This window comes from Xyrauchen texanus, chromosome 5 (assembly GCF_025860055.1).
Source record: "Xyrauchen texanus isolate HMW12.3.18 chromosome 5, RBS_HiC_50CHRs, whole genome shotgun sequence".
Taxonomy (NCBI): Eukaryota; Metazoa; Chordata; class Actinopteri; order Cypriniformes; family Catostomidae; genus Xyrauchen; species Xyrauchen texanus.
The window spans coordinates 978,878-995,522 of NC_068280.1; the positions used below are offsets into that span (position 1 = coordinate 978,878).

Genomic DNA, 16,645 nt, shown 5'->3' on the forward strand with positions numbered 1-16,645 from the left:
CCTCATCCATCCTTCCATCCATCCATCCATCCCTCATCCATCCATCATCCATCCATCCATCCATCCCTCAAATTTATTGACGGACCACTGTACATGTTGATGTTGATGCTCTTTGCGAACAAAGACACATATTCAACTAAATGGCTGTCACTGCATTTATTTGCACATTATCAATTTACCTATGTTGGACTGCACTATTATCCGACTGCTATTTCTTTTGCACTGCCATTTTACAATTTTTTATACTATCAAGACTTTCAATTTCTATTCTTATATATTGTCCAGTACTTTTTAACTGAATCTGAATGTTTTCTATATTCATGACTGTGTAATTGTATGTTGGTATGTCATGTGTAACTTTATGTCGCCTTGTACCTTGCGCCTTATCTTGGCCAGGTCGCGGTTGCAAATGAGAACCTGTTCTCAACCGATTAACCTGGTTAAATAAAGGTAAATAAATAAATAAATAATAATCCATCCATCCTTCCATCATCCATCCATCCCTCATACATCCTTCCATCATCCATCCATTCATCTATCCACCCATTATCCATCCATCCATCCATCCATCATCCTTCCCTGATCCATCCATCCATCCCTCATCCATCCTTCCATCCATCCATTCATCCATCCCTCATCCATCCAACCATCCATCCATTCATCCATCCCTCATCCATCCAACCATCCATCCATCCATCCCTCATCCATCCAACCATCCATTCATCCATCCACCCATTATCCATCCATCCAATTCCTGTGTTCCAAAAATTACTTTACACATATTTCATCAAAAGAAAGTGATATACATCAAAGAAACAAACAAGAGATTGCAATTCTTGATTTATTTTAGAAAATAGATTTTATGTACTTTTACTACTTTGTGTTATTTAAATTATATTCTGAATTGTATATTTGTTACTCTTTGAAGCAGTTTGAAAAGTGTTTAAACAAAAATAAAAACATTTAAGCTTCTTTTATAAGTGTAAATAATTTTGTCACATCACATGACTATTTTAAAATATAGTTGGAATGACTCCAAAGGGCATATATCTTGAGTAGGTATTTTTATTATTTGTATTTTGTGTGTGTTCAGGCATATATAGACTATTCACTTGACCTATTCTATATTATACACATATAAAACCAAAGGATATGCAGGACCTGGAGGATTTTTCTGAAGAACAGTTTAACTGCTCAGGACAAACAAGGACTCATGAACAACTATCACAAAATGAAAAAACTTTGAGGATCATCCAGGTAACAACAACAAGATCGTCACATGCAAAGTTCACTTAATTTTTCCACTGCACTGTGAATGTTTAATGGGATGTGTTCAGTAAAGACATGAGAGATTATAATTGTGTGTGTTGTTAGCGGAAGCACATTGTGTTTGTCTATACTTGTGCCTTTAATGAAGATGAGATCACATTTTATGACCAATTACTGCAGAAAACCAGCTAATTATAAAGGGTTCACATACTTTTTCTTGCCACTGTATAGTTCGTAATATATTATGTCATAAACCACAAATACCAACGTGTGCCTGTTTGTGTGTGTGCGTTCATTCGTGAGGGTGTGTGTTTGTGTTTGTGTGTGTGTGTGTTAGGACCTGGTAATATTACTTAAATATTATATTTAGTACTTTTTATTTACTTTTCAATACAATTGTGTGGAAAAAAACAAAGTATGCTAAAATTATAGGATTGTATACTTTTGAGACATGTCGCATATTTACTTCACCTTCACTGTTCCTGGGGGTGGGGGGAATTGGGGCGCTAACACTGGTCTTGCATACCCCTCAGTAAATGTCCAGTTGTTGCACTGGTGGATGTTGGTATGTCTGTGACCGCTGGCGTGGGCACTGTTGCACTGGTGGATGTTGGTATGTCTCTGACCGCTGGCGTGGGCACTGTTGCACTGGTGGATGTTGGTATGTCTGTGACCGCTGGCGTGGGCACTGTTGCACTGGTGGATGTTGGTATGTCTCTGACCGCTGGCGTGGGCACTGTTGCACTGGTGGATGTTGGTATGTCTCTGACCGCTGGCGTGGGCACTGTTGCACTGGTGGATGTTGGTATGTCTCTGACCGCTGGCGTGGGCACTGTTGCACTGGTGGATGTTGGTATGTCTCTGACCGCTGGCGTGGGCACTGTTGCACTGGTGGATGTTGGTATGTCTCTGACCGCTGGCGTGGGCACTGTTGCACTGGTGGATGTTGGTATGTCTCTGACCGCTGGCGGGCACTGTTGCACTGGTGGATGTTGGTATGTCTCTGACCGCTGGCGTGGGCACTGTTGCACTGGTGGATGTTGGTATGTCTCTGACCGCTGGCGTGGGCACTGTTGCACTGGTGGATGTTGGTATGTCTGTGACCGCTGGCGTGGGCACTGTTGGACTGGTGGATGTTGGTATGTCTGTGATCGCTGGCGTGGGCACTGTTGCACTGGTGGATGTTGGTATGTCTGTGATCGCTGGCGTGGGCACTGTTGGACTGGTGGATGTTGGTATGTCTCTGACCGCTGGCGTGGGCACTGTTGCACTGGTGGATGTTGGTATGTCTGTGATCGCTGGCGTGGGCACTGTTGCACTGGTGGATGTTGGTATGTCTGTGATCGCTGGCGTGGGCACTGTTGCACTGGTGGATGTTGGTATGTTTCTGACCACTGGCATTGGGCACTGTTGGACTGGAGGTTCAAATGCTACAGGTGGTTTACTGCAAAAGTAAAGTAAACATCTATATTTGTGCTACATATATAGACAAACAACCCAAGGTGTTTATATCTCCATGGACAACTGCTTTGGAGATTTTGGAATTTTACTATGTCCAGTCTTGAAGGCTTAAACACACTTGCCATGCAAAAAGGGTAGTCGCTGCAACAGAGGGAATGTTTGACCTCTCCGAATCATAATATGACTCTACATGGGAAAACATGCTAGTTATTTGAACGTTCTCTTGACGTCCTTTGAACGTCACGCTGAAACATAAAATCAATCTAAATGATTTGACACCTTGTGTTGAGACTATGTTGAAGTCAGTTGGGTAGAACTACGCTTTACAATCAACACATTTTCACTTTCCATTTTAAAATCCCAAATACTTTATTTAATAAATCAGCCTATATATGTCATAATTGATCAAACACTCAGCAAGTGTAATTCATTTTATTTATGCAGAATATACATTTACAAATACATAAAAAACTGGCTAATGTTTTAGAAAAACATTAGTTTTTAGAAAAACAAAGTTTTTAGCTATTTGTGGCTTACAGCAGCAGATATTGGAGCATAAAAGAGATGTTAGCATTTAATGACTTATATGAATCATATTTCACTTTGTCATTCTTTTGAAAATATTTTGAACTGTGATATTAGTGCAACAAAAATAAACTGTACAGTCACATTTCTGAGAATGAGAGCTTTCATTTGATATATGATGTCCATTTAGGTGATATATGACTTTTATTCATATAAATATTTCTACCCGAATTACCCTTAGTAGATGCTAATTTTGAACGCAAACGTTTTGAGGCCTTATTTTGTTATTTTAAGTCAAATAAATGCAAAATGTATGGTTATCTCTGAAAAGTTCAGATTTTAAGCTTTCAAACCATCCCTCATATGTCTGACTTATGTATACGGAAACTTTAACGGTTTAAGCGTAAACTTTATTCGCACCACGTGGAGGAATGAACCACTTGATGGGAAGGAGATCGAACCTTACATGCAAAGGAGCCAATCAGCGATGAGATTCAGACATCGCCTTTCAGATTAACTCGCACAAGCTGGACTGGTAAAAACAGCTTTATTTTGTGTAATATCTTTAGCTAAAGAAATACAATTTATGATATCACTGTTGTCAATTTTACTGTAGATTTGAAATATGGAATTTCTCCATTTCAAGTAAAGCTGTTCTATCTTGCCGTCTGTATTCGTAGAAAATAGCTGCCCGGGAGCGTTCCCAAGATGGCTGAGTGGACTGACTTGCCTTGAAAGGGACTTTTTCTGTGAATTAAACACCTTTAAAGCACACATTCCAGCCAATCGAGTATTCAAATAGACCATACTATAACACTAAGTATTAAAGGGACCATGCAATATGGGGTTTAAATCTCAAAGATCACAAACTTGACATTAATTGACAGGCTGATGGTTACTGAGGGTTCATCGCTACTGCATCTTTTTCAGAACTTCTGATTGTCTGAATCGTGTGTTGCTGTCTGTAAATGGTGTTGTTTGGATTTGACTGTGTGTCTGTGAGGATATAGATTATGCTTGATTTAAAGTCCTTCTCTTTGATCACACAATCTCAAACAACCTTCTAAACCCAGTCAGACTCTGGACTCTTGTTTGTGCGACTAAACTCTCTTTAAACACCAGATCAGAGACAGTTCAAACTACACTCAACCCACATTAACATGTATTTCAGGATTTAGAAATGTTTTACTGGCGTGGTAAACAAGGATTTACATTTCCAAATATGCATTACACACATACACAATATTTTAAAGTTTAAGTTTGCACCCCATGGAGTGCCACTGACCTGGAGAATGTTAGATTTTCAGGTCTGTATATCCATATTTGGTCTCTATAAAGTTATGAAAACAGAACACACACAGCAGATATTAATGGCACACTGATTCTGTAGTGAGACAGAGTTCAATTAAACCGTTTCAAGAGCAGATCAGCTCTGTGTAGTGATAGAGAGATAGAGTGATAGAGAGAGAGAGAGAGATAGAGTGATAGAGAGATAGAGAGAGAGAGAGAGCTGTAAAACATTGATTCAGAGAGAGACAGAGCTTCAGTAAGTCCATCATGAAGGTTCACACTGCAGCGCTCATTCTCAGTTCTTTTCTACACACAGGTGAACACACTCTAATATCACTATTTACATTACATTTACCTTATATGTTTAATGATTCATTAATTATGCATGGCAGGGTCATTATACTTTTAAAAAACTACTTTTACATTTATATGTACATAATTAGTTTTTAATTTCTTTGTACACTCAAAGAACATAAAAATGTAGCCTATTTATGTTTTATTATTTACACATTTCAGTTTCAAAAATCATCAAATTTAATTGTGCAATGTTTAATGTTTTAATTTAATTGTATTATTTTATTGCTCAGTTTCATTTAATGGAAAATGGGTGTTTATTTTTATTTCGTCTCATTATTAGTTGTGGTTTAATTATATTATCACTTTACTGAAAATGCAACAACTGAACTGTGGTGGGTTGTTTTACGTGTCCTTCAGACAAATATCAGACACTGAATATGATGGTACAGACCTGTTAATCTTACACACTAATTCATAATTACTTGTTAAATTCATGAATACATTTTTCAAATCACTTTCGCTGGTTTTGCTTTGTCATTGAGGGTTTCTATTGAAAAAACATGCATGATTGATTGCATTTGTTTACCATTGCAGTGAGGGTTAGCGACAGCATAGGGCTCATCTGACAAGACTTTTTACAATTCTGGGTTCAATACAAGTTAAGCTCAGTGGCTCAATGCTGATAACCAAAAAAGTACATTTTCTTTTCTTTAAACGAAGCAAACATCTAGGGAACAGTGAGGCATTTACAATGGAAGTTAATGAGGCCAATAATCTGTAAACATTAAAATACTCACTGTTTCAAAAGTATAGACACAAGACATAAACAATATGTGTGTTAACATGATTTTACTGGGATATCATCACTTACAAACTGCAACTTCTTCCCATAATGTTACAAAGTAAACCCATTAATCCAGCAAAAGTGATGATTTAAAGAGCTTTACAGCTCAAATAATACACAAGTTTTAACAGAAGAAATAATGTTAGAGCGTTTTATAAAATTATAAGCTTCACATTTCTGCCTTTAAACTCTCCAAAAATTGGCCCCATTCACTGTTGATTGAGCTTAACTTGTATTTTACCCGGAATATTCCTTAAATCTATCGTGATCTTAATGTTCATGTCCCTACTTTCAACCTAGAGGGTCAAATGTACCCTTTTTTATGTTCAATTTTAAACAGCTTGTAAAGGCTCTGTTTGCTCTATCTCTCTACTTTTGGCTTTAAATCATTCGTCTATGTGCCATCTAACACATCTAATTATTATTAACAAATCATGTTCCTGAATATTCATGATAAAATGTTATACAGCATTGCAAACCTGTGGTGCTTAGCTTTCAAATAACACCAAGATCATATTTGTAGTCCATTCAGAAGCTGATATATTCCACAAAACATTAGGGAAAGGGTAGGGCTTTTAAAAAAGACTGAATGTCTATGGGCAGAGTCACAAACCACAAACCATGTTGGGCCCAAAAGTGTCAAACTGACCCATAAGTCCATGGAAGGTTTAAATAAAACCAGCAAATTTGGTTAAACTGCATAGATTTCTCATTTCATCCAACTTGAGAAAGCATTTTGTTTTGTCAAATGTCTGAAATTAGATGTGATTAACTCAAACTGTGTTTGTCATGACAGTATGTGGTCAGACCCCAGTCGTGTCCATCAGGCCCCAAGCGGCTGCCGTTATACCCGGCGAGACTGTGAGCTTCAAGTGCCACGTGGTGAGTGGCTCGCAGCCCGTCCAGCTGGAGTGGAAGAAGATCAGCAATCAGGAATTGGGAGGTGAGTTTAAATCACTAATGATCTGATTGGTGATAAAAGGGAAACATGTTCTATATCGTTTTGATAGAGACTTTTTCAATTGTCTCACCCATAGTAAGAACAATTATAGTGAGATCTCTTTCATATCATATAGTATGTTCCTGTAGACAAAGAATGACATTACTTGGAGAGCACACTGTGGCTGAAATCTTTTGCTTTTCAGATGTTTCTCTTGAGAAAAAGACTCAACGATGTCTGAAACTGTGCTCAGATTTGTCAAGACTTCAAAGTCTGCTGTCAAAAACAAAAAATATCAACATAAACAAAGATTTCCCATCAATTTCATCAATATCTGAGCTATGCTATCCACATTAATTTGATAATTTTATACTTTTACTGTATGTTAAACAATACATCTATGATAACAATTGTCTCATCATCATGTGATAAGTAACAAATATCTGCTTATTTAACTTGAAAGTTTTAAAGAGTTTGCATGTCATGTCTATTCCAGATAATGTTAATATTGGATCTGATGGGGCTGTTCTGACTATTACCAATGTCCGTCTCAATAACCAGGGTGAATACCGCTGCATTGCAAAAAATGCACATGGAAAAGTAACTGTCACTGCCTCCTTGTCCATCAAACGTGAGTTTAAAGTATGTGTCTTTCAGTGTGTTTTGAAATAGCCAATGGTTTCCCGATGCCATACCAGTACCAGTGAAGGTTATCATTAACAAAAACTAATACATGTGCAGTTTTCGTAAGCTAAATGTACATATAAAACAGGAATTTGCAAAGAACTTAAACTAAACTCAAACTATAAATGTGCACTAAACATGAATATAAACTCAACATTATTGAGAAAATATATTTTCGAAATTCGAAAACATAACCTGAAATGTGTGTAAGCTTGTTCCCGCTCCTCATTTACCCTGAACTGACCTGAGATGGTCACAGTGGGGCCAAAATACGGGAAGAGGTTTTGGCCCCCCAGGAATAGGCCATTATGGAGTCCTCGCTGCTGTCCTCTCTGGCATCCACCAAACCCAGCACCAAGCCCTTCTGGACCTGCACACGGAGCAAGAACAGTGGTTCCAGGTGCTCCTTCAGGCCCAGGCTGATGAACGGCAGGTGTTAAGGAGTTTAGTACCCCAGGGGGAAACTTCAGCCGCGACCCTGGCCACTGCTTCTGCCATCCCCCACATCACACTCATTAAGATTGGCCCACAGGATGACCCGGAGCCCTTTACAGAGTTGTTCAAGTGGACGGCTGAATCCTGGGGATGGCCTAACTCGTGGCCCAACAGCTTCTGTTGACAGACCTCCTGGAGTACGAGAACTTGCAACAAGCCATCTTGCAGTGAGTTGGCTGCAGTCCAGAACAGCATTGTCAGTGCTTCTGCTTGCTTCTGCCCGACAAGCCCTCTTCTCTCTCTATCTCTCTCTATCTCTCTCTCTCTACTTCTTCCTCCTCCCCCTCCTTTTTTACCCATCCTGTTCCTACTCTCCAGAAATGGGAAGTTGTTTCCCCAAAACAATCTCTCTGCTGTCCTTCCCAGGTTGGTGAATACGCTGCCGTGGGTGTTGGTGGGAAGTCTGGGCCAGTCTGCTGGAGCTGCAGGGAGCCTGGGCACTTCCAGGACTAATGCCCTGTGCTGGAGGTGGGGGCATTGGTCCAGATCCCTGACATGCCTCAGGCCGCCCTGATCGAGCTGGAGCGTACCGGATACCAGTGAGTATTAAGAGGGGTACATACCAAGACTTGGTGGATTCAGGTTGTAATCAAACCTCCATTCACCAAAGCTTGGTTCAGCCTGAGGCTTTGAATACAGGCCGGCGGGTGAAGGTAAGGTGTGTGCATGGGGATATTCCAAATTACCCACTGGTGATGGTCAATAAAAACAGGGACAAAAGTATAGTGTCGAGGCTGGGGTTAGTCTCTGCCTCTCCCATCCATTAATTTTGGGTACAAATTGGCCAGAATTGACAACTTTATTGAAGGGAATATGTGTGGATGGTTCTTGCAACAACGTATCTCAGTGTGTAGTTAGTGATTCGCTGGCTGGGGAGGAAGTGCCAGGGCCATCTATGTCAGCTCCACATCAGGAGGACACAAGGGAGGGGGAAGTCTCGGCTTCCCTAGCCCTTAGAGGATTCACTGCAGGGGATTTCCCTCTGGAACAGACGCAAGACTAAACCCTTAGGCATGTGTCTGACCAAGTGAAAGTGATTGATGGCCAACGCCTCCAGCCAGACATTGCATAATCATACCCATATTTTCAGATTATTAAAGATTGGTTGTATCGAGAGACAAAGGAGGACACAACCCAATGTTTAATACTGCGGAGCCTCGGGAAATGTTATATACAGATGGCTCATTATAATCTGATGGCAGGTTACTTTTTGGAGGAAAAGACAGTGAACCATCTAATGGCCCGTTTCTATTGGCCAGGCATTCGTGGGGATGTTCACCAGTTGTGTGCAGTATGGTGTGAATATCAGCTGGTGAATGCACCAGCCACTCAAAGAGCTTCATTGCACCCCCTTCCCCTGATGGAGGTCCCCTTTGATTGGTATGGACCTCATCGGGCCATTAGAATGGACATGTGGACATTTAGTGTTGGTCCTGGCTGACTATGCAATGCGATATCTGGAAGCAGTGCCTCTGTGCAACATTTCAGTGTGAAGTGTTACAGAAGCACTTTTCAGAATTATCTCCTGAGTGGGGATTTCGAAAGAAATCCTCACTGATCAGGGCACTACGTTTATGTCACTAACACTACATGAACTGTACAAATTATTGAGGATTAAATTGGTTCAGACCAGCATTTACCACCACTGATTGGTCAATCGATGTAATCAGACTCTTAATAATATGATTTGTAAGTTTGTGCATGAAGACACTCAAAATTAGGACAAGTGACTCATGCCCCTATTATTTGCATGATGTCCCGCAAGCCTCCAAGTGGTTCTCCACATTTGAATTATTGCATGGCATGCTCGACGTCCTATGGGAAAATTGGGAGGAGGGACCTTCAAACAGCAAAAACAAAATTCAATATGATCTTGACCTGAGAGCAAAACTCCACACACTGGTGCAACTAACACAGGAGAATTTGCTCCAGGCTCAAGAACGTCAAAGCTGGATGTATAATAGGGGTACTCGTCTATGGGAATTTCCACCGGGAGATAAAGTCCTTGTATTGCTCCCCACATCGAGCTCTAAATTACTTGCCAAGTACCCTTTAAGGGTCACACAGTAAGTTGGGAAAATCAATTATGAGGTAAAACAAACGGATAGAGGCAAAGCATGTCAGATTTACCACCTCAACCTCCTAAAAGGTGGAGAGACGGTGGTTCCAGAGAAGGAGGAGCTCGGACCGGAGATTAATTTAAAATCCACCGATCAAGTCACCCCAGTAACTTATGGAGACCACCTCTCCTGCACACTGGTGGCAGTTGAGGAGAGTGCCCTGTTCACTGTGTAAAGCACTTTGAGCATGGTGTTAAATTAACATATAAAGTTAATTCATTAATTTATTTATTCACCTCTCACCATCCCAAGTCATGGAGGTGGCCAGGCTGCAAGGAGAATTTTTTTAACATGTTCTCGCATATTCCAGGTCATACGAATCGATTAGAGCACCATATTGAAATGACCCCAGGAGTAGTGGTATGTAGTTGTCCTTACCGAACCAAAAAAAGTGGTTCAGGAAAAATTAAAGGTCATGCTGATATAAAGGTCAGGCTCGGGCCGGTTCTGTGTGGATTATATAAAAGTCAATGCGGTGTCTAAATTTGATGTGTACCCGTTGCCTTGGATTGATGAACTGCTCGATCGGATAGGTGTGGCTCACTTTTATTTGACACTAGATTTGACAAAGGGATATTGGCAGATCCCCTTAACTCTCATATCCCGTGAAAAAAATGCCATTTTCCACACCGTTCGGATTACACCAATTCATGATGCTTCCATTCGGTTTGTTCGGGGGCCCGGCTACATTTCAGCGGCTCATGGACAGAATCCACATATCGCACACTGCTTACGCCACTGCCAATCTGGACAACATAATTATTTACAGTAATGATTGGCAGTGGCACCTGCAGCATCTGAGGTCTGTCCTGAGGTTGTTGAGACAGGCGGGACACACAGCAAACCCAAAGAAGTGTGCAATTATGGTATCTGGGCTTCCACTTGGGTTATGGGCAGGTGTAGCCCCAAATTGATAAGACTGCAGTGATTGCAGCCTGCCCAAGACCTAAGACCAAAAAGGATGTGAGAAAGATCCTGGGGCTGGCTGGCTATTATCATAGGTTTGTGCCTATGATACTATTGAACTATTCAACTGTCACCAGCCCACTGACTGATCTTACTAAAAAGGGGGCACCAGATCCGTTCCAGTGGACAGAGCCGTGTCAGCAGGCGTTCACGTGGGTGAAAGCTGCACTTTGCAGCGGGCTGTTACTGTACTCTCCTGACTTCTCTCTCCCTTTTATCTTGCAGACGGACACATCGTACAGGGGGTTGGGTGTAGTACTGTCCCAGATGGTGGAGGGGGAGGAGAATCCCTTGCTGTACATTTGTCGCAAGCTCTCACTGAGGTAGTCTAGGTACAGCATGATAGAAAAGGAGTGTTTGGCCATCAAGTAGGCAGTCCTCACCCTCCAGTATTATCTGTTGGGATGTGCCTTCACCCTCTGTTCAAACCATGCCCGTTCCAGTGGCTCAATCACATGAAGGATGGATCACCCGTTGGTATCATCTCTCCAGCCTTTTAACTTCAAGGAGGTCCACAGTCCGGAGATGTTGCGGATTTCCTCTCCTGAAATGGGGGGTTATGTGACAGGTCAGATGTGGCCGTGGCTGAGCGACGTCTGTGGGGAGTGAGGCCAGGAGACGAAGAGCGGTAAGGACACCTAGGTGGAATTATCTCTAACAGATGATTTGTGTTACAGTGAGAGCTGGAGAGAGATAAAGAGCAGCCAGAGCCACAGTTGGGGTAGAAAGGGGCCTGAGTCCTACAACGGCATGGACTGCAGTGACAGAGAGTGCTTCTTTTTGTTGTGTGTGGGCTGAAAAGTGGCACAAAAAAATAACCTGAAAGAGTTACTTGGTTCCTGCTCCCTCATTTCCCCTGAACTGCAATAACCTGCTTTCTGGTGTCTATGAAAACATAGTCAATAAAATGATGCCACAATACAACAAAAATTAAGCCTTTACTTTTTTTGTTGTTTGTTTTTTGTGGCATAATTTCGTTGTGTTTTCAGCCTTTATTGGCTTTGCTAATTTTACTATGTTGTGCACACTTGGGCCACCGTAAATTACAGTTCACCTGATGGGTTCTCTGATAAATTTTCATTGTAAGCAGTGATTTGTAGTAGTGAGTTATAAGGGATGAAAATGCAAAAAAATACAAAATCAAAATACAAAACAATATTCTCAATTGTTACAAAATATTCTCAATATACATCATAACATATCATATCATATCATGTGTATGTGTATGTGTGTGTGTCTGTGATGTCATTTAGAGCCTCCAAAGGTTCTAGTGAAGCCATCCAGCCCACTGATTGTCAGAGTGGGTGAGACTGCATCCCTAGAATGCAAAACCTCATACCCCTCCGTCAGCTGGTACAAAGAGGAAGGAGGAAGTGAGACAGCGCTTGATTCCATCATGACAGCAGAAACCACAGCTCTGCTGCAGGTGCTACTCTTGCACCTAGACCAAAAGTCTTAGAAAGGAAATCTGTGATTTTGCCTTTCACTTAAATGTAATCAATGCCATTTAAACCTGGAAATAAGCAAAGAAAATGTATGATAACTATAAAAACTATTTTTGGGTCGCTAATCAAAGTCGCTAATCCTCCCAAATGTATCTCTAGGTGACTGTGAAGACAGCAGAAGATGCTGGGATATTTGTGTGTCGTGCTCAGAGCAGGAACGGGCTTGCTGAGGAGAGGGTGGAGCTTAAGCTGGCTGTAATGGCTCCTCAGGCCTCAGTAAACAATACAGATCTCACAGGCATCGAGGGCCATACGGTGACCATGCACTGCCATGCTAGTGGTAAAGTTACTTTCTGGACAATTTCACATTAGAGCTTTTGGTTCAGAGGCGAGTCTGTGGTACGCGTCTGTGGTATCGGTGCATTTCTGATTGCAGTGTCGTTTTGGTGGTAAAACTAAAGGGACATATACTTCAATGAGACATTCATCCAATTTATCTAACTCAATAAATTCATCATACATTTACTTAATTTTCTCAGGATACCCCACTCCAGTCATTTCCTGGTCTAAACTGCGAGCGCCGTTGCCATGGCAGCACAAGGTGACCGGAGGAAGTCTTATTCTTAGTAACTTGGGACGGCAAGATTCAGGTACATTGTTCTGCATTGCTTGAGCAAATGTGTGCTGATTTACAAATGGGGTAAACATTTAACTTTCAGAACTCGAAACTTCCTCCCTAGACCAAAAAGAGCATTTAATGGATTTATTTGTGAGTAATAAAAAGGAAGTAGGATGGACATTATTTCTGAACACCAGAATCGAATGTGCTAAAGTGTGTGAAAGCTTGTGCTGTTTGTGTCTGGGATTCTCAAAAGGATCTGAAGAGCTGTAGGAGCTACACACAATGTTATTTTATTTTCAACAAACTCTGATCATTTGAGTGGCACATTTCACATTTCTGTCACAATGTAATGCAGCTTTACAAAGGGGCTGTCGTTGAAGGATACAGCAGTTAAAAACTGGCCGATTGAGCTCGTAAGCACACCTGCAGCCTGTGTGTAAATGCAGCAAAGCGCTGTTACTCATTTTACATGTGGAGAGGACATTTATATAGACGTCTTAATTGCACAGTATCAAAAATGACTCAGAGATGGTCAAAATGGTCATGATAAACTTAAATATTACTTTTTGGTGAATAAATACCCTTGACTAACATTATAATGTGATATCAGGGGAAAAGAATAACGTGTGATGTAACCCCTATAACAAATACAAGAACATACTCAGTTGGTGTCTCTCTCTCTCTCTCTCTCTCTCAGGCCAGTACATCTGTAATGCCACGAATGCCCTGGGATTCAGCGAGGCGTACGTGCAGTTGGAGGTGGATTGTGAGTGAGAAAAACACACTGTTATCACTGTTGACCTTCACTGGAGGTAGACACACACGGTTCAGTCAGACAAGAGCATTGTAAGCTGGTCACAGGTCAGTGTAGATGGTACACTGCAAAATGTTTCCAGTTTAAATATGTAAACACCCTTAAAACAATATACATTTTTAAGGAAACTTGTGCAAACAGATTTGGATAAGACTTGTGTACATAGTTCAAATTAAGTTCTTTTTCTTACCCCATTGGCAGATAGTTTTTGCTTGTTTTAGGCATAAACTCTTCTAAATGTAGTTGTTTTACACAAATGAAGGACAGTAGACATTTGTTATTTGCATTAAACGCAGACCAGCACAAGCCAGTCATGCACACTTTGGACTGAGGCACAGTTAGGGAACGTGGTGAACGAGCTTTTGCGTAAATAACGTGGGACTGTGGGAAAAGATTATTGACTTTACATCCATGATAAGTGGGTGAATGTCCAGGTCACATTTCACCACAAAGTCAAAAGAAACCAATATATTATATTTTGAAACGAAGCCTATTTAAGGACCAAGTGTGTAATTTGTGTGACACCAGCATTGGTTGCAACACTTTTGAAAGTGTTAGTTACTTTTGCCATAAATTCTGTTTGGTGACGTTAGTGGCAGAGGTTTTGTAAGACCCGTATAACTAGCACATGCTATTAACAAACTTGTCTCCTCCTTAGCCCCTCCCTACGCCACCACACTGATGGATGAGATAGTCGCGCGCCGAGGTGAGGCCGTGCGTCTGCAGTGTCTCGCTCACGGCAGTCATCCAATCCGCTACCGCTGGACACGTGTGGGCGGGGCAGCCATGTCCACGAGGGCGGAGACCACCAAAGACGGCTTGTTGAAGATTAGTCAGCTGAAAGTAAGGGACAGCGGAACATATAAGTGTGTGGCGACCAACCACGTGGGCTCCAGTGAAGCTTTAACCAAAGTCACTGTGATGGGTGGGTGAAAATTAAAATTCATTTGAAATATAAGCTCCAAAATAATATGATTTTGGAAATCACTAGCATTTTCAGATGTTACTTTAGATTTTTTTTTTTGCCATCTCTTCCTAACCGCTTAATTACGGCCATCTTCAACAGTCTGATGTTGATGGTAAATATCTGTACATTAATTATGAGGTCACAATAACCTCTTATTAAAATAACCAGACCTGGAAGAAAATGATGTCCAGTTTTGCTAAGATGTTCAGAACATCAGGAAAGGAATATTTCGCTTTGTCTTGTTTTCTGTTATTTTAAACGGTTCTAAAATGGAACAGTGGATAAAATGAGTTCTCTGTCAAATAAACAGATAGTAAAGCTGACCATCAGCGGACGGTGTGTTTACAGTGCGTTTACTGGGAGGATCTGAATCTGTCTGCTTACAATGAGTTATTCATACAAGAGATAAACATTTTACATTGAATTTCCACAACAAATCCACTACATAAGATTCCAGAGGAAGTCTGTGTGTTATAAATAAACAGAGTATGAACCCAGAATATTCCTTTAAGAAGTACAACATAGACGACCAAACAGATGCTGTGTCTAAATAATAAATAATCAAAATAATGTTCTTTGGAGTCTGTACATTTAACAATTTGATCTTATTAAATAGTTGAGAAAAATGATAAACGATAGAATGTAAAAATTGATCATTGGCATTTATTGAAATCATATTTTTTACCAGCTACTCGTTCTGTTTGTGATGCTGTTCATGTAGAACATTTAAGAAGGATTTGAAGTAGCTGCACTTTATCACCACTCAATGGAGACGCAGTCAGACACCGAGAGCACAAATCGAGCTTTAAAGAGTTTCAGTGGTAGGCATTGGCTTGCCAACCGCATGTCATTACCTCAATCAGCTTAACCTCAAATTTGAAAATATATTTGAGTTCAAATCAAACAAATTTTGAAACCGCACTGATGTATCCAACATCCTTGACAGTTCATAAACTCTTTGATATGTTATTGTGGTTGAAATATTGGATAAGACACTCACCATTATGTGTTCAAATGTCCCCCACAGAGATAATTATATCACATGGTGCTGATCACATGGTTTTGGGATACACCTTTTTTTAGTTGCATGGGGGTGTTTATTTAGAAACGTAGATATTTTCTTTATTAAACTTTCAAACTCAAACATGTGCTTAGATTTGAAAAATAAATAAAATATAGTGTAAAGAAGTCAATGGAAAGGAGGAGGCGAGAACCGGCTGTCAATGTAAATAATATTTTTTATATAAAACTTAAACACACACACACACACACACACACACACACACACACACACACACACACACACACACACGTCCGTAAACGATCTCTCTCTCCCGCACCACCCTCCGCAGTCGGCCTTTATCCCTCTCGGAGGCTTGATTAGCCTGATAAGGGACCGGCTGTGTATGATCACGACCCGGCCCCGCCCTTCGACCCTGCCACATTAGATAATGTTGACTTACATTTATTCATTATTTTGGGCTGAAGAACCACTCACTTAAAAAACTGTCAATTAAGAAACTTGGGGTGATATTATAACATGCTTTCCCTTAACGGATATTTATGAAGAGAATTGTTAGAAAAAGTATGATTAACATCAATGGATATTTAATGTACCCTAAATGATAGAATAAAGATGTATTTAAGATTAAGAATTGGAAAATATGTCCAAGTTCAAAACATTTCCAAAGGTCTACTGTGTTGTTTCCTCTGTGGCAGATTGCCTGAGATCATCATTTAAAGAGTGCAAATAAAAAAGGGGATTGTTAATAATTCACTCTTAACTGATAGACAATTGAGAAATGTTGTGAAGTAGTTTGTCTCGTAGCATTTCCTGCCGAGTCACAGTGATGTCTGCTCACTTCCTGCCCAAAGGTCGTGTCAGCGTGACCAAGGAATGTTGCGC

General features: G+C 40.7%; 1 protein-coding gene across 2 annotated transcripts; it reads left to right on the forward strand.

Annotated features, from left to right (window-relative positions):
• The first annotated feature begins 4,712 nt into the window (after positions 1-4,712).
• On the forward strand, positions 4,713-16,566 carry LOC127643892 (basement membrane-specific heparan sulfate proteoglycan core protein-like). 2 transcript variants are annotated; one of them, XM_052126827.1, is made up of 8 exons: positions 4,713-4,861; positions 6,483-6,629; positions 7,123-7,257; positions 12,145-12,317; positions 12,496-12,676; positions 12,876-12,986; positions 13,656-13,724; positions 14,431-16,544. In XM_052126827.1, the coding sequence occupies exons 1-8, from the start codon at positions 4,813-4,815 to the stop codon at positions 14,703-14,705; spliced, it is 1,140 nt and encodes a 379-aa protein (XP_051982787.1). In that variant the 5' UTR covers positions 4,713-4,812; the 3' UTR covers positions 14,706-16,544. The 2 variants fall into 2 exon arrangements, with proteins under 2 accessions (XP_051982787.1, XP_051982788.1); XM_052126828.1 differs by lacking the exon at positions 7,123-7,257 and having other exon boundaries at positions 14,431-16,566.
• Positions 16,567-16,645: the final 79 nt, after the last annotated feature.

Bases quoted from the DNA above. Each gene is read 5' to 3' on its own strand.
- LOC127643892 (XM_052126827.1), top strand. From the start codon at position 4,813: ATGAAGGTTCACACTGCAGCGCTCATTCTCAGTTCTTTTCTACACACA. The intron at 7,258-12,144 runs GTGAGTTTAAAG...GATGTCATTTAG, and splicing joins TGCCTCCTTGTCCATCAAAC to AGCCTCCAAAGGTTCTAGTG. The intron at 12,318-12,495 runs GTGCTACTCTTG...ATGTATCTCTAG, and splicing joins AAACCACAGCTCTGCTGCAG to GTGACTGTGAAGACAGCAGA.